This window comes from Apodemus sylvaticus, chromosome 15 (assembly GCF_947179515.1).
Source record: "Apodemus sylvaticus chromosome 15, mApoSyl1.1, whole genome shotgun sequence".
In the NCBI taxonomy this organism is placed as follows: Eukaryota; Metazoa; Chordata; class Mammalia; order Rodentia; family Muridae; genus Apodemus; species Apodemus sylvaticus.
This window is the reverse complement of record NC_067486.1, coordinates 61,977,712-61,995,844: the sequence shown is the minus strand read 5'-3', so window position 1 is coordinate 61,995,844 and position 18,133 is coordinate 61,977,712. Positions and strand designations below refer to the sequence as shown.

General features: G+C 47.8%; 1 protein-coding gene across 1 annotated transcript in view; it reads right to left on the bottom strand.

Annotated features, from left to right (window-relative positions):
• Window positions 1-580: 580 nt before the first annotated feature.
• Cfap91 (cilia and flagella associated protein 91) overlaps window positions 581-18,133 on the bottom strand; it is a 46,539-nt gene continuing 28,986 nt past the window's right edge. Inside the window, exons 11-17 of the mRNA XM_052158963.1 lie at window positions 17,557-17,673; window positions 15,240-15,311; window positions 13,788-13,934; window positions 11,481-11,702; window positions 5,497-5,645; window positions 4,855-4,946; window positions 581-1,098 (exon numbers count right to left, since the gene is read on the bottom strand). Of these exons, the coding sequence (XP_052014923.1) occupies window positions 890-1,098; window positions 4,855-4,946; window positions 5,497-5,645; window positions 11,481-11,702; window positions 13,788-13,934; window positions 15,240-15,311; window positions 17,557-17,673 (1,008 nt within the window). The 3' untranslated portion in view covers window positions 581-889. The remainder of the gene's footprint in view (window positions 1,099-4,854; window positions 4,947-5,496; window positions 5,646-11,480; window positions 11,703-13,787; window positions 13,935-15,239; window positions 15,312-17,556; window positions 17,674-18,133) is intronic.

The window sequence follows — 18,133 nt, the reverse complement described above, 5'->3', positions numbered from 1 at the left end:
TTAAACAATTTTATTACTTATTGACAAATATTGTCTATATGTGCAGGACTTTCCTCTCAATGGGCTGACTCCAGCTCTCTTCTGAGAGATAATGTGCAATGCGTCAATTGTGTTACCTAGCAGCTAACTACTTAAGGCGAAAATCTGCCCCTGTTGGGTGAACTGCACCTGTTCTGGGAAGACTTGTAAACACACTCTTGGTGCTCACTGTGCCTCTCTCAGTGTGCTAACTTTTATAAGTGGGAAAATCTACTGGGGCGGGGCTCTGGAAACTGTGCCAACAAAATGATTACAGGAGATTCTAAGCTCTGAGTTGCAAGGCTTGTAGAGCAGGCAGGTCCTGTGCTCACCCAGTGTGTTCTGCCTTAGGTCCCGCTGAGCAGGCCTGTGCCACATGCGGACTCCTCTAGTTCTGTGCATGTGAACATTTGGTTGAGCCCAACACCAGTCCCTGGGATGCACCGCAGACAGTTAGGTTGAACCTGACAGTTTCTTTGTCGTGCTGTGTCAGTGCTGACAAGAAGCACCGTGCTCCAGGATGCATATTGTCCACCTCAGAGAAAAAGCTTTACAAACGACGTCCACATATTCCCTGATGTTTTATTTGTGATGGAACACATTATAGGCTAAAATGACCTCCCCCCAAAATAACCTATAGTCTTATTTTTCAGATTGCAAGAGTTCAGTTGCTATGGAGCCAACTCTATCTAATAAACTCAACAATGGGTGTCCTAACCTGGACGAGGTGAGTGCGCTCCGCTTTGGTTCTGGTTCTGTTTTAACAACAGACAGTCCACTCGTGTCACACTTGGTTGAAGTCGTGCCCGGAGCTGAATGGAGTTGCTTCTCCTCCTCCAGGACGCCCTTCCGGGTGGAAAGGTAGACTCACCTAGCTTTCTCCCTCTTCAGGAGTGGGTTTTATAGTTGACGTGTCCGAGACTGACAGAGTTGGGACGTCGGAGCCTGGGCTCTCAGGCTGCAGCAGCTCGAACTCCCCTGTCTCCTGTTCCTCTAAGGCATTATCCTGGAGCATCAGTTCCGTGTTGGTATGGATGATCTCATGGGCGGCGAGGATGTGCTTCCGCTGTGCGTTCCTCACTGGGCCAAAGCAACAGGAGGACTCTTTAATTCCCTGCTTGAAACCATCCCTTAGTGAGTGTTTAAAAGACAGGAGTGTATGTGGAGGGGGGGATGGTAAATTATCAAAACACACATTTTCTGCTTTGGGCTAGCTGTACTCAATAAAAACGACTTGTGCTGCTTCAGGAGGACATTCTTAAAAGGAAAGCAGACCTGTTACCTTTTAAATCTGAAGTGTTCTTCCACTGGAAGTTTGGTCACTGGCTGTGGCACTATTGAGAGACAACTGGGTCATCAAGGTTTTAGTTTCACCAAAGAGTTAATCCGAACGCCAAATCCAACTTTTTCGGGGGTTTGTTGGATTGTGTGGACTTTGGATCTGGTTAACTTTGGTGTGTGATGTTTCGGATTTTAAAAAGCTTTCCTACGATAATAAAATTCACATAACAAAGAACCCATTGATGAGTCACGGCTGTGCAGTGCGCTGCTGAAGGCCATGTCTTGGCTCTGGACCACGCCTTTCTCCTCAGAGAGCAAGAGATGCACATACTTCTGCAGCGACACTCGACACTCTTCTGTCGCTTTTCTGCCTCACCACGCCCAGAAGCAACAGACTCACTGCCGATGGTGGAAGTAGTCCTAAGTGCAAATCCTAGGAATGTGTATTATCAAGCCTTAGGACAGACAGCCAGACAGCCAGACAACCAGACAACCAGCAGCAAGTGCTGCAGTCCTGGCGAAGGACAGAGTTCATGTTGATGATGATGGTGACGTCAGCGATCTGCGTTTGTCCTTAATTTGTGTTAGAGACTGTTTTAAGCAATTGACATTTGGGTACTGATTTAATTCAACCGCAACCGCAAAGGAGAATTATCATTAACAGCCTCGCTTTCAGGAGGACATGCATAAAAAGGAATTAATTAGATAATTTATTCTAAACCATACAGCTAGCTAGTTAAGGACAGTAAGATATACCATAGACTGGGCATGGTAGCACATGCCTATAAGCCCAGCACTTAAGAGGCTAAGGCAGGAAGATTGCTATTTTGGGACCAGCCTGGGCTAGGTGATATATAAGACCTTATCACCAAAGGAAAAATAAAAAGTACTATGTAATCTTTACTCTTCAGGTATCTATAACTTTACATAGGGAAACTGACAGCAGAGCACCCAACTTTGCAGTTATATGGTTGAAAAAGCAGGGGCTTTGAGGCCATGCTGGTCAGGACTCAACCCTGCAAGTCATTTGTTCCCAATCACTAATTTCCTTTACAGAAAGATGAGAGCACACTTAGAGCTCTTATAAGAAGAGATTGAGATAATGTGTGGTTTCTAATGCTGGATGTTCTGCCTTGAACTTGGCACATACAGTAAGAAAACTGAGCCAGGGAGAAGGCTCAGCAAGGGCCACAGGACTCAAGTTTGCCGCCTTGCACCCGTGTCAAGTAGGTAGGTAACCACCTGTAACCTAGCTCCAGAGGATCTTGCTTCTGTATATGCGTGTGCATGCACACACACACACACACACACACACACACAGACACACACACACACACGCACACACATGGAGAGAGAGAGAGAGAGAGAGAAAGGCAGACAGAGAAAATAAATCTTTATTTTAAAAAATAAGATAATTTCAAACGGCCTATAAATATGTCTGTCTTGGGTAAAGCATGTGTGTAAAACACACGGTTCTCTGGCTTGAAAAGGAGAAACAAAGCCAGGCATGGTGGAGCTTTAATCCCAGCTATCAGGGGCCCAGAGAGGTGGATCTTGGTGAGTTTGAAACCAGCCTGGTCTACATTGAGAGTCTTCCAGGACAGCAAGAGCTACATAGAGAGCCCCTGTCTTAGAGAGGGGGTGGGGAGATGAGAGAGAGACAGAGACAGAGAGACAGAGAGAGACAGAGACAGAGAGAGACAGAGACAGAGAGAGACAGAGACAGAGAGAGAGACAGAGACAAGGAGAGGAGAGAGAAGGAGGAGGAGGAAAAGGAGGTGGAGGAGGAAGAGGAAGAAGAAGGGGAAGAAGCAAAAATTCCAAGTCTTTACTCTCTGTATAGATGTAGAAGGAACCAAACATAAAATATAAAGAAATCAGTATTACATGAAAAGGCTGAGGACTCACACACCCTCGCACCCACACACCCTCGCACCCACACACCAGCATACCCATGCACTGACATTTCCCTCTGGGTCCCCAACATTCAATATCCCCCCTCCAAGTCTTTCTCCTTAGGCCCTCAAGGAGATTTGAGAAAGACTTTTTTTTTTCTTAATTATTTCATCTTTAAAATTTTTATATGTATGTGTTGTAGGTACATGCCCATAAATGCAGGTGCCTTCAAAGGCCAGAAGTGTCGAATCTCCCAGAGATGGAGTTACAGGTGGTTGTAATCCACTCAACCTGGGTGCTGGGAACAAAAACTGGGTCTTCTACTCCTGCTGTCGGGAGGGAAAGCCGATTTGGTGAGAGCTCATTTTTCCAGCTCTTTCAATTCCCTCGGCAAAGATGGCTCTGAAGAAGGCTGACCTGACTGACTTTGGACCCGGAAAAAGAAAGGGCTTGCTGTTTTCTCAAGGATCTTGAAAACATAGCAGCCCTTTACACTATAACATGTATTACTTGATCTGAGTGTTTAGCCCATCACTGTGGACACTGTAATGTCCCAATGGGAACGGCACAGCGATTGTCCGTGTGGCAATTAGGTAGAGTCCGTGAAAATTTGAAACACGAACATTCCGAGTACCGACGCTAAGCTGCTGGGAATCTCAGACCAGGAAGTGTGTAATATACTGACTAAAATAAAATGTAAATTTACAAACAGACACTGGAAACAGTGCTGAGTGCTAGGAGGTTGCTGCTGTAAAATTATACTACCACGTGTGGGAAAAAAATATCAGCATCCTCTGACCTAATGCATTAGAGTCCACTAGCCCTTTGTCCTTAATGAAGCAAATCTTGCACTTTTCTGCTTCGATTTGTCCAGAAGTTTGTACAGGTTAAAGGCTTGTGGGTCATTGTCAGTCCTTCCTGATGACATCCCTCCCTGGGATCAGACCAGGTTGCGACAGTTTGAGGAGTCCAGAAAAATACTTTTCTTTTTAAATTTCATTTTTATTATTTTAATTACATGTATGTGGGAGTGTGTGTGTGTGTGTGTGTGTAAAAGGGGGTGTCCACATGAATGCAAGTGCTCACAGAGGTCAGAGGTCAGATCTGTCAGATGCCCCTGGAGATGGGGTCACAGGCAATTGTAAGCCACCTGATGTGGGTGCCAGGAATCGAACTCAGGTCCTCGGGAAGAGTATGTGCTCTTATCCACTGTGTCGATCTCTCCAGCCCCAAATGTATTTTGCTGTTAAAGGCATATACTTTCCTTTTCTATTGACTAAAAATACCATTATTTTAAAAGATGCCATTTTTGACAAAAGATAAATTGAAACTGTTGTACTGAGATGCTACCCTGGCAGAAACACTGTTAGTGACCCAGGAAACAGCAAAATGTCCCTAGACTCGCTGGGGGTCCCTATCAGTGTGGATCACAGAATACAGTTCCCTGTGAACTTGAGAGCTTCCTCTTAAAAAAGGATGAGGCTTAGCATTCTGGCAATCCCCCTGGAGTGAATTCTGCCTCTGCTGGGGGTGGGAGACTCTGCAGCCGGGCAGCAAGAAGAGAGTTGAATACACTCTGAAGCCAGAACCCAGGGCTTCTTCAGAAACCCCACAAAAAATTCAGCCTTGTGACAGGGAAGAGAGCCAACAGGGGCTTACCTTTTTCTTTGACAAAGTCTTTTTGTACCTCTGGGATGAGAAAACTGTAAACCAGTTCAGCAACAATCTCCTCTGACTGCAGGTGCGTCCGGCTGGCAAAGAGAAGAAACACAAGCAAAGGGACAGATGAACGAGTGAACTCCTCATTGTTTCCCTGCCTGGGCGGCAGATGGGCCCAGAGACCCGCACAGGCGGCCAACAGGAGCCACTCACGAAGACCATGATCTGAAAAAGTACGTTCCTGGCGAGCTAGTTCGACTTCCTCAAAAATTACAATCTGGTTCTATCCAGCCTGCTATGAAGCACATGTTAAAGATTCAGCGAGAGCTTAGATGTCTAAACCCTTAGGATTAAGTCCAAATGATGTGGAACGCACACATCTGCTTTGCTTTTATGTTCTGGGCACTGGGATGGAAATAATTCGAAGGATGGAGGAAAAACAGGGAACTCGATCCCTAATGCTCCTACCAGGAAGGGTACGGTATGGGCACACTGAGTTCCAGCATAAAGAGTTATGTTAGGGAAACAACGGACGTCAAAGCATGGCTTAGAGATTGCTGGCGGGGCCCTAAGTGCCTGAAAGATCACATCTGAATAACAGTGGCTACGACGCCACCTATTTCTGTCTCTCACGATGCATACCGGCTCTCCATTTCATAAGCGATGTTGTTGATCTCCTCAGCGATCTTCTCGATTTCTTCTCTGGCTTGTTCCTCTGCAGTTCTCTCCTCAGTGTTCAGTATGATGTCTTCCAGGTAGGAGGTTACCGTGCTTTGGTGAACTTTAATCACCTGCAAAATATAAAAATAGCACTTGGGAACTTCTCTTGTAAACGAGACAGAAAGCTACACAGGCGTTGCTTGGGGATTTCATAGTCAGCGCGTTTCTTTCGTTGAGTCACTAGTCCCATCTGTTTCTCAGTCACCTGCCTGTGTTTTCTAGGCAGCCCAACCCATTTAACCCATCTCAGGACCACAGATCCTATTTGGATGTTTGTAAAAGGCACCACCCGAAAGACGATCGCTTCAGATCGACAGCCCGGTTTGGACTCTGGTTGTTGTCAGTAGTGTGACTTGGCCAACCTCCCTAATTTTTAGCAGAGGCAAGGGAATATTTCCCAATACCCTTTCTGCCTTTCATCTTAAATTACAGAATCTCTGGATTTCAGCTAGGAGGACAGGTACCCAAGGACTACGTTTCCTAGGACTTGTAGGATCCAGTCACGTCCACATGACCAAGGTCTGACCAAGAGAAGGTGTGTGGAAGTGATCTTGCGGGGAAAGACGCAGCTTCCTTTGCCCTTGTCTTTTTCTCCCTTTCTATGTTTTATTTCATGGACACAAACCCTTTCGTGACAGTAGGCAGCTTAGGTTGCCACAAGAGCCAAAATTCAGAGGCTGCAGAGCAGGCCAGAGGATCCAGGCCCCTCACGGGTTTGCTGAACTGTCACAGTGGCTCTTAATTTCTTTTTGGGGGGTTTCTTGAAATCATGGAATAGAATTCAGAGGGTTTTTTTGGGTATGCAGACACATGTGTGTACAGTGTGATAAATTAGAAATAAATCAGTATCCATATAGTTGCTGCTAGTGTCTGAGAAGGCCGCTAGGTCCTTCCACTTTCATGATAGCCCTTACTTAGCTTTAGACTTTTGCTAATTATGTAATCTTGGGCAAAACCAATTAGCTTCTCTCTCTCTCTCTCTCTTTCTCTCTCTCTCTCTCTCTCTCTCCCTCCCTCCCTCCCTCTCTCTTTCACACACACTCTCTCTCTCTCTTTCTCTCTCTCTCTCTTTCTCTCTCTCTCTCTCTCTCTCTCTCTCTCTCTCTCTCTCTCTCACACACACACACACACACACGCGCACACACATACACAAAGTACCATGAGCATCAACTATTAACCTTTATATATGCATATTTTGTGGGAAGCCATAATGGACCCTCACCACAGCCCAGAGGGCTGGCAGGGCAAAGGTCATGAGTAAAACAAAGAAGAGCCTCTCCCCATGAACTGCCGTTGGAAGGGAAGTCCTGAGATAAACCGCGGGATGCTCCAGACCATGCAAACATAAGAAGTCTTCACAGGAGGACCCTTATCTCTTCCTGCTGAAACTGCCAAGAACGCCCCTCCCTCCTTTGTTCTTGCCTCGAGGCAAGCTCTTCCTCTGAAAGCTTAAAGCCTATGTACCCCGGAAAATTAAACGAGACCTCGACAACTGAACCCCACTTGCCTGGTCTCCTTTTCCTCTCCCCCCTTTGACCCTCAGGTAGCACCCCTTCGGAAGCCTGAATAACTGGACCTGCTGGACGGGTCATAGTGGCACCCCAACAGGGAGCCGAAGTACGGTCAACTACCAGACGATTGAGGAGAAACCCCAGAAAAAGGAGGACCCCACAGACAGCATCACTCTTGCGTCGCTGGAGGAGCAGATAAGTGGCCAAAGAACTGCCGTCCGATTGTCATGGGGAAACAATTATCAAAAGAAGCTTGTTTTATAGGAGAAATCAAGCAATCACTTAGGGAGAGAGGAATAAGAGTTAAGAAAAAAGATTTAATTAAATTCTTTTGTTTTATTGATAAAAAATGCCCTTGGTTGGTTTTAAGTGGACCTGACATTCACCCACTAACATGGAATAGGGTTGGTAAAGAAATTAATAAGATTTTGAAAACAGGTGAACCAGTGTCTGATGCATTTTTTAGTTACTGGGGCCTTATACGGGACATAATAAGAGATGCTGAGAATGGAGGGGAGAGCGCCCGGCTGTTAGCTGTTGCTAGTAACTTTCTGCAAGCCTCAAGACCACCGTCATGCAAAAGCGAAAGCGGCAAGGGTGAGCTGTGCTCTCCATGTCCCTCTGTGATTATAGATATGCCTGGGGATATGGAGGACCCTCCTCCAAAGATTACACAACCCCTAGAGGACCCCAAAATTCCTAGAAGTATATACCCTTCTCTTAAGGAGATTTCAAAAAGCCAAAATGAAACTAAAAACAAGTGCCACCCGCGCTGCTCCTCAGACTCAAAATTAGACCCAGCCTCCGAGGCTGAGTTAGAGGAGGAAGCTGCCAGGTATGAAGAGGAGAGGTACGGTGACGGGCCCCGAGAACCTCGAGTCTTTTTCACACAAAGACCCGGATTCACTCGGCCCCTGCCATACCTACCTCGGATGCCGTCAGCCCCTCCTGCGCCTCTGCCAATCGCAGTGGTTGAAGGACTAACCCAAACAAAAGCTGCGCTTCAGGCGCAAATCACAGGGCTCAGACAGGTCTTACATTTGCAACAAGAATTAGGAGACCTTTCTTTAGAAATTCAGAACCTACGACCAATGGCGAGGGAGCCCCTACTCAGGAGGGCCCACCCCTTACTTCCCACAATGTGAGTCCTGGTGTAATACCTTACAAATAACCTTTACAGGACAGGGAAAGAAATTTGCTTGGGAGGCTTCACGAGGAGCTGAGTGGGGCCTATGTACCTATAGAGAAGGCAAACACCCATGTCTTTCCTTTAAATTACAGTTGGAAAAAACATTACCCTATATACATCAAGCCTCCATTGGACCTAATCATCAATTACTTAATTTTGCTCCCTCGTCACCCAGAGGAGCCCCAGAGTCTAGGAATCCATCAGCCACATGGGCGCCACATAATTCTTCCTTGACTACCTCGTTCCAACCTCCATCCCCCGGGGCCCCATGCCGTCATCCCGGGTCATTCTTTCCATCCTTAATGCATCTGCCTCTGCTTTGCTCCGTAAGGAACAGGAGACTGATTCATCTAAATATGTAGAATGCTGGATATGCTTTTCGGCCTCTCCTCCATTCTACGAGGGCGTTGCTCTTTTTGGAAATTTTACATATACCAATGATTCTGAGGGTTTAAATGAAAATTTCTTAGGATCCACCTTCACAGAGGTATCCGGGGTAGGAAGCTGTGTTCTGGGAGAACATATGCTCCCCGCTCTACAATTGTTAGAGATATGCAACCATACCATAACTATTGACAATCATTATGAGTATTTGCTAGCCCCAAATCATATATTTGGCATGTTCCTCAGGATTGACCACCTATATTATAATATCTAGATTTATACAGCGTCGTGATTATTGCATGCTGGTACAATTACTTCCAAGACTTAGCATTCATGAGCCAAGAGACTTTTTAAACTTCTGGGATGAAAATGTTGAGATGCCCCATAGGGAGATGAGAGAACCTATTTTGGCTATCACCCTTGCTGTTATTCTAGGATTAGGGGCAGCTGGAACAGGCACAGGCATTGCCTCCCTTGTTACCTCTCAACAGAATCGACAACAATGCTTTTTACTTAGTGCTGCCATTGATAAGGACCTGGCTGAACTCAGAGATGGTTTAGCCAATTTAAAAGACTCTGTTGCCTCCCTATCAGAAGTAGTATTACAAAATAGGAGAGGTCTTGATCTGCTCTTCTTACAACAGAGAGGACTTTGTGCTGACTTAAGGGACGAATGCTGTGTTTATGTGGACAAGACAGGACTGGTAGATGACAGTCTGAGGAGAGTAAAAGAAAGTTTAGAGAAACACAAAAGAGAACGAGAACAGCAGGAGTCTTGGTATAAAAATTGGTTCTCCACATCCCCGTGGCTTTCCACCCTACTACCTTCTATTCTAGGACCCTTCTTGGGGTTATTACTGTTAATCTCCTTTGGTCCCTGGGCTTTTCAACGATTAACCCGCTTTGTTAAATCACAAATAGATTCCACCCTACCCAAGAATTATGTCTCAGTACAGTATCATTGGCTGGACACAGGGGAAATGATGGACCCCGGGAGACGAGACAGCTCAGCAGAAACAACCGCAGTACCCGCCACGGAGAGGCTCAATTTCAATAGCTCCTTTTGTGAGACTCTGTTTGGCTTCCACTTATTCATCCCTGGGCTTATCTGAAGGGGGAGCTGACCCAAGGTAGCCATCTTAAGGACGGGCAACTTCCTCCACCCCCTGACCAACCTAAGACACGGGGCCTTGAGGATGACAAGGTAACCCTACGATGGATAAGGCTGGGGATAGGGAGGTCGATCCTAAGACAGAGACGGCTTCACATTATCGGTCTGGCCCCCTTGCCCAGTATTTCTGCCCAGACCTTACCATTTCTAATATAAGGAAAGGGAGGAGATGTGGGAAGCCATAATGGACCCTCAACAGCAGCCTGGAGGGCTGGCAGGGCAAAGGTCCTGAGTAAAACAAAGAAGAGCCTCTCCCCATGAACAGCCCGTTGAAGGGAAGTTCTGAGATAAGCGAGGGATGCTCCAGCCTGTGCAAACATCAGATGTCTCCACCGGAGGACCTTTATCTCTTCCTGCTGAAACTGCCAAGAATGCCCCTCCCTCCTTTGTTCTTGCCTCGAGGCGAGCTCTTCAACTGAAAGCTTAAAACCTATGTACCCCGAAAAATTAAACGAGACCTCGGCGACTGAACCCCTCCTTGCCTGGTCTCCTTTTTCTCTCCCCCCCCCCTTTGACCCTCAGGTAGCACCTCTTCGGAACCCTGAATAACTGGACCTGCTGGGCGGGTCAGTATTTGGCAAGCATGCATGCATATGTCTCGACAAATTGTGAGTCTCTAGAGGCGAAACCATTTTTATGTCTAAATATTTCTTTCAATCTGAGATAAGAACTGTTTCTCAGAGGGCCCGTCAAGGCAAGCTAACTACGTGATACTTGTTCTTCATGTTCCTTCAACCCCAAGGTCAGCCTTGAACCCCTTGCCTTCCTGATGTTAGCATCTTGACGGCAGTTCAGTACATGATCTACTGACACACGTGTTGGATGTCAAACATGTACAGGGCACATGCAGGGCACATTCCGGAAGGCACAATGTGCATACACAGCAGGCGTGCTCTTAGGAAGCTCGACACTTATTCAGGAAGCAAGCTACAAAGACATAGAACACTAGCTAGCTGAGTCATAGAGATGAGGCAGTTTAATAGGATACATGTATAATATCAGTGTATATTAATATATAATTATATTAATATAATGATTGTATTAATATATATTAATATATAATGACATATGTACTTGCATATAAATGGTACTTAAATCAGGCCCGAAAACTTTCTTAACTCTTTCGTGTCCTTCCTAGACATCACGGAAATTTCTGCCTTTCCCACTTGGCCATCCCAAACTAGGTTTCAGTTATATTCTCGATTATACTCCTGTCCCTGAACTCACCATTCTCTCCACTCACCTACCTCAGAAGAGAGGAGCGGCGGCCTCAGGTTGCATGAGCCGTAGGCTAGCCACGGTTCTTCAACTCACCCTGTGTCTGCCTCTGGCCTCAACTCCTTAAAGAGGACCTAGTTCCTGGCCTCATTCGCTCCCTTCAGGGCATCCTGAACGAGGTACACACGCTATGTCATTTAAGTTGCCGGAGAGGAGGGCTGTGTCTGTGCTTACCTGCGGTGCCTCCTCCTCACTTCCTACCGTAGAGTGGAAACTCCGCAGGTTTGCTAAGTCAAGTGAAAACCCAAACACACAAATCCCATTTGACGTCATGAAATGTCTGCATGATTTCCCGAGAGATCGCAGTATGGGAGGTCTCTGGTCACATCTGGCCCCCTCGGGAAGTTTGCATCCGCCCAGCTGCCCGGCTTGCCTCCATGAATATCTGGTCCTCCTGCTTCAGGCGCCTTTGCTCCACCTGGCGCCGACCGCTCTCTTCTGCCTCCCGCATGCGCCGTTGGCGCTCGGCCAGCATGGCAAAGGCGTGGATCCTCCTCTCCTCCTGCAGCCTCACCAGCTCTTTGGACAGGAAGTCGAACATATCCGCCAGCACCCTTCCTTCCAGGTCACCCAAGTGGTTTTCAACCACTGACAACTGAAAAACAATAAAGACTCTAAGGATAGGTTCCACTCGGCAGGACTCTTTAAGTGTCAGCTGACTCAAAACGACCAAGCAAGGTCATTGTCAGAACACCCTTACCCGGAAATTCTATGCCCCAGTGGCCCCACTTATGGGACAACGTAATACAAACTTCCATCTGAGGAAGCAGATTGCCTAGCCAGTCCCTGAGGGATCACAACCCTCGAGATACAAAGATGACCTAGTGAAACAGTATTTTTTAGCAACACACTAAAATTTCTAAACATTTTTTGTGGAAGGTCAGACGTGAAGGAAACCGAGAATCTTCTCACTAAAGGTAATATTGTAGTCAACTTAATAGAATGGAATTTCCTAGAAATTCCCTCATGACAGCTTTTAATTTTTAAATGTCCAGTCTTTTCCTACAAGCTTGAAGTACTTTAAAACACTAAATAGCATGAAGGTGGAAAACCTTGGAACTTTTTAGACTTTTAATAAGTTCAAGGGTATTAACAGTCATCTTTAAGACACCGTAGGATAAAGCTCAAATGTCCATGTAGCATTGAGGTAAAATAAGGGACCCATGGAGCTCAGGCAGGGGTAGGTATGCCGCTGATGTACGGATATCCTCGCCCTGGCTTTGACAGAAGAGTGTTTAAGAGGACTTATCTGCTCCCCTCTCGCTTCTTGAGCGAAGGGGAAAGTCTCCCTTGTTCCCACCATGATGGCTCTGCTCAGAGCCCCCTCTGGGTTGTGTCTAAAGGGAAGGGGTATTCACAGTCGCAGGGGTCATGACGCTGTGAGACTGCCTGTCAAGGGTAGTGGTTAGCTCAGCCCCCTCATCCCACCCTCACCCACGTACCCTTTCCAGCCCTGGCTGGAGCTCAGTGACCTTTTCTACAGTGAGAAGGGTGAAGCCAGGCTTGGCGCTACTCTCTCATGGATCAAGAGTGATGCTCAGCCCAGAGAGGGTGGATTCTTCCCCTGTCTCCGTGGATCTAAGCGCTCTCATCTCCTGAGAGGCTAACCTCAGTCAGAGCCGCCCGCCCACGTCTACGCTCGTGTCCGGCTTCTTTCCTTTCTAGGACACGTAGCCAGGGATGCTCAGGTCATGTTTAGACGGCATTACTGCTGCAGCCCTTACCACTCATTCATCCCAAAATGGAGCTGTGTTTCCTGAACTGTTTCCCACAGAAATGGCGGAAGGTGAAAAAGACCAGCATTCCGATGCCTGTGGAATGCCCCTCTCCCACACGCCCATGCACTGGGGTCCTCTATAGGACTGAAGTTGAACAGCCTTTGGAGGGGTGACAGCATTCCCCAATAACCCTTCCATCTTGCTTGGCTGACATGAATATCCACAACATACTTGGCTTAGCTCTATGTGCCTCAAAGGGCCAAGCAGAGAATGTCTCCCATCTCCCCTTGGGCCTACTGCTCTCATGGCTTTCTGTCTGAACATCACCAAAACACCAGGACCACCAGATGCAGACACTCTAGGTCCATGTTATCTTTGTCTTCCATCCGTCCTACGTTTGGGAGGCACATCTCACCTCCAGCCTGCGTCTATTCCCAGAAGCCGACTGACCATCAATGGCATTGATGTCATATAAAACGGAACACGCCACCCCCCAGGCTCACTGACCACCTGTGGCGCTGCTGCCATATCAGAAAAGTAAAGCTGTTGTCATTCCCAAGTTGGTTACTGTTTGTGCTCAATTCCCAGAGAGACGAGAGTTGTGTGTGTTATTCAGAGTGGGCCCTGCCTAGCCTGGAATTCCCTTTGTAGATGAGGCTGGCCTCAAACTCAGATATTGCCTACCTCTGCCTCCCAAGTGCTGGGATTGAAGGCCTGCGCCGACCTCTTGGGTTGGATTTGTTTTGTTTTGTTTTGTTTTAAGTAAGTGAAGAGCACCATTTCCACTCAGCTGTGGGCTGCCCCCCCACTCATATTTTGGGTTGCCCAGAATGCTGTGCGCCTGGCTGTAGAATAATTTTTGTAATTTTTTCATCTATCGTTATTCCAATGTTGTAATAACAGTAACCACCCCTCTGAGGGTGGTGCACAGCAAGCCAGAAAGATTGTGCGAAGGGCAGAACCTTGTCCTCGTGCAGGTTCCTCTGCCGCTGTAGAGCCAGCGTCACTTGCTTCTCTGCTTTCTTCACTAGCCTGTCATCCTCTTGCAGGGCGTGGCTGGTGCGCAACTCCAGGATCAACTCCAACCGCTTCTCCTTGCCCTCAAACATCTGCACCAAAGCAAATCCAAAAAGATCTGCCTGTTATCTTGTGCCAAGACTGCAAGGACCATACAGTGAGCTGGGAGACGTGTGTGAGCGAGTTCCGTGCCTACTGCTCAACCCGCTCTCCTGAACATGCTGTGCACGGGGTACAGGTGCGAGCGAGGGGTCGCTCTCTGTCTCTCTCCATCTCTGTCTCTCTGTCTCTCTCCATCTCTGTCTCTGTCTCCATCTCTGTCTCTCTGTCTCTCTCCATCTCTGTCTCTCTCTGTCTCTGTCTCTCTGTCTCTCTCTGTGTCTGTCTCTCTGTCTCTCTCTGTCTCTCTCCGCCTCTCTCTGTTTCTCTCTGTGTCTCTCTCTGGGTATGGGTGTGTAGGTGTGGGTGTGTGCTTTCTGTGAGCTGCTTCCTCCTCCATCGGAGGCAGACAAGGTAGTAACTACAGGGTTATGTTAAGGAACCATAGTTCTCCACTCAGTCACCATGTCCCCTTTAAAAAATAACCCGAGATGGCACTATTGGAGGCCATTGCTTTCCCAATGAATGAGCTTCCTGCCTCACAGCACACAGTCCGCTGTCTGAAGGGTACCGCATGATTCTCCCTCGGATTTCAGGAGGAGACGGAAAAGCACAGTGCTGAGCTCAGGGGCTCGCCGGCTGCCCCGAACTTGTCAGGTCTGAGTCTCTCAAAAACTACAGCCCTTGGGAGGAAAACCATGGAAGAGGGTTTTGTGTGTTTTACAGTAAGCTGTGACCGCTGCTGCAGGAATCATCCCGCCAAAGAGGAAAGTCGGGAGCAGCACAGGCCTGTCCTCGGACTCAAAGTACTTCTACTAAAATGAGATTGCTGGTAAGAAAAAAAAAGAGAGAGAGAGAGAGGATACTCACAAGATAGAATGAGGGCAGAGCAGGGATTCAGAGCTGTAGCTACTTTGTCTTTATAACACAGATGTTGCTCACTCTGCGCAAATCCAATTAACAGTTTTGAAACATAGTAGAAAATCCCTCTTGGTTTCTAACGCTCTAACAGCCAAGATATAGATGGGCAAGTCTGGGGAATTAGCAATTCCCCAGTTCGTGCAGGCTGAGTTCCAATTGTGGCCCACAGCAGGCAGGTACCTCCTCTTTCATGACCTTGTGTGGCCCAGATGGACAAGGATGGTACTGCGGGGGAGGGGGAGGGAATGAATTCTATAGGACATGGGAACAGGGGAGCGAGGTACAGGAGGGCGTTTGCCTAGGCAGCAAGCACAGACACAGTTTCCACTGTTTCCTCTCAAGGGAGGAATGCCGGCCCAGTGGTCAGACCTACGCACCATGTTCTGCACGACTCTGCCCCGGAGTAACTTCTGCAAGTAGATCACGGCCATTTCTATTTCTCCTTCTTCCTACAGAGACAAAGAGGGGCACAGCCTGAGAACAGCACAGCCCAGGCTGCAAACCTTTTTTTTTGAAGCCTTATTTCAAGCACAAGACTGCAGTGGATGCCAAAAGAATTCAAAGAGAATAAGATAGGGCTCTGCTCTCCTCAAACACGCCGTGCCTTAAATGTCACCCACTGCATCATTAAAATTCATCATTTTTATTTTATGACTAATGCATCATTAATGGGAGCCTGAAAGAAAAGGACGGTGGTGTCCCCAGGTTAGCCCTCCCCACGGAGCCGCCCCCAGGTTAGCCCTCCCCACGGAGCCGCCCCCAGGTTAGCCCTCCCCACGGAGCCGCCCCCAGGTTAGCCCTCCCCATGGAGCCGCCCCCAGGTTAGCCCTCCCCACGGAGCCGCTTCCAGCAGAATTCTTCTGCATCCACAAGTACAGCTAATGATGTCCCTGAGCAATGGGACACTTCTAGCTGATGAGCTGCTAGCAGTTGATGGTGCTAGGGAGGGGAGGTAGTTCTCCTCGGGAATGCAACCCCGAGATGTTACCCTTGCTCCAGCACATGTGAGGGGCATTGTGCCCCTTACACAATGCACAAACCTCAGTGGGTTTTTAAAAGAATACTACTCGGCTATTAAAAATGAGGGCATCACGAATTTTGCCGGCAAATGAATGAAACTAGAAAATATCATCCTGAGTGAGGTAACCCAGATCCAAAAGGACACGCAAGACAAGAGCCTAGCATGGATGTCCTCTGAGAGGCTCTGCCAGCAGCTGACTGAGGCAGATGTAGATACTTACAGCCAACCATTGGACTGTGTCCAGGGACCCCTATGGAAGAGTTAGGGGAAGGATTGAAGGAAATGAAGGGGATGACAATCTCATAGAAAGACCAATAGTACCGACTAACCTGGACCCCTGGGAGCTCCCAGAGACTAAGCCACCATCAAAGAGCATACACAGGCCGGTCTGAGACCCCAGGCACATGCATAGCAGAGGACTGACTAGCTTGTCTGGCCTCAGTGGAAGAGGATGCGCCTAATCCTGTAGAGACTTGGTGCCCCAGAGAAGGGGGATACCCTGGGGAGGGGCACACTCTCAGAGGGGAAGGGGTGGGGAGAGGGTGAAGAACTCTGGGAGTGGGGAACCAGGAGGGGAGCAACATTTAGGATATAAGTAAATGAAGTAATTTAAAAGAGAATGGGTAAAACTGGAAGGAATTCATGATGGAGGAGAATAGGGGAGGACTTAGCGGAGAGAATGGGAGTCCTGTTCAAAACGTGTTATCTGCTTGTATAAAGCAGAGCATCCAAAGCAGTAAACCTGGAAATCTAATTAAGGCCTCTCAATATAAAGGCCAGTAGCAGGGCGGTCGGGGGAGCTGACACCCATGATAGACAACAAATAACTAAATGTGTGAGCAGGGTCTGGAGAGGGAGCCTTTCTTGGCCCAGTAGCAGAGAGCCAAATGCCTCTCCAGAGTCCCCCACCCAAAGAAAGCTACAGACTTTAGAGGCTCTCACTCCCCCCTCGCCCCCCCCTCATTCCCCAACCCTCCCAGCTGCATCCCTCCTCTGAGAATACCCTGCACTCCTCTGAGTGATCCTGCCGCCCTAGCCTCCCCGTGCTGAGATTACAGGGGGTACCACCTCCTGCCTCCCTCCTTCTCCATCTCTCCTCCCTCCTCCTCTCCTCCCTCTCCCCTCCTCCTTCCCCCTCCTCCTACCCCCCCTTTTTGACATATATGAGGATTACCTTCTAATAACTATTTTTCATTCTTTGTATTTTTATTCTTAAGAGGACTGGGTTTAGATTTCACTTGGACTATACTTGTATGCATTAGATGCTTGATACATGCAAATTAAGAGAGAACTGGGGGGTGGGGTGGAGAGATGGCTTAGTGGTTAAGAAAGCACCGGCTGCTCTCCCAACGGATTGGGTTTCCATCCCTAGCACCCACATCGCAGCTTACAGCTCTCTGTAACTCCAGTGCCAGGGGAATCCAATACCCTCTTTGGTCTCCATGGGTCTATGCATGCATGTGGTGCACAGACACTCATGCAGACAAAGTGCACAGACATGTAAAACAAAAGAAGTAGAACTCGAAAGAAATCTAAAAGAGAAGTAACTGATTTTAAATCAGAGCTTGAGACACTAACACTGTTAGCACCGGTGTTTTCTACCCAAACTACTCTAGCATGAGCCAACTGAAGGCCTCCTACTGAAGCGTTTCAAAGAAAAGCTGCAGACTTACATAGGAAGTCATTTCCAGGGAGGGGGTTGGAAGCCGAGCCTGAGAGATGGGATTCTTTTGCAGGAATCGCAGAGATTTCGATCCTTCCAGACCTTTATTCTTCTTATCTAACAGCGCCTGAAATAAATACCAACTGATGTCATCTCTTGTTCTCTCGGACTCACCCAGAGCCAGATCTAGACTGTGTATAAACCTATATTCAAGGTTAGCCAAGCCGGTTCTGGCTGCGGTGTTTGTACTCACACCAGGTGCTATCACACTCCTGCGAATACATTAACTGCTAAATAAACACGGCATCTATTTTCAAATATATATTGATGGATGTTATGCTGTGTGTGTGTGTGTGTGTGTGTGTGTGTGTGTGTGCCTGAGTTCACATGTATGCACTATGTGTGTGTGTGTCAGAGGTCAGAAGTCGGAGTTGGGTCACCTGGAACTGGAGTTACAGGTGGTTGTGAGCACCATGTAGGTGCTGGGAACTGAACCCTGGTCCTCAGCAAACCAAACCAGGTCCTTTGCAAGAGCACTAGTCTCTCTTAATTGCTGAGCCAACCCTTCCGTCCCTACCTACCAGGTT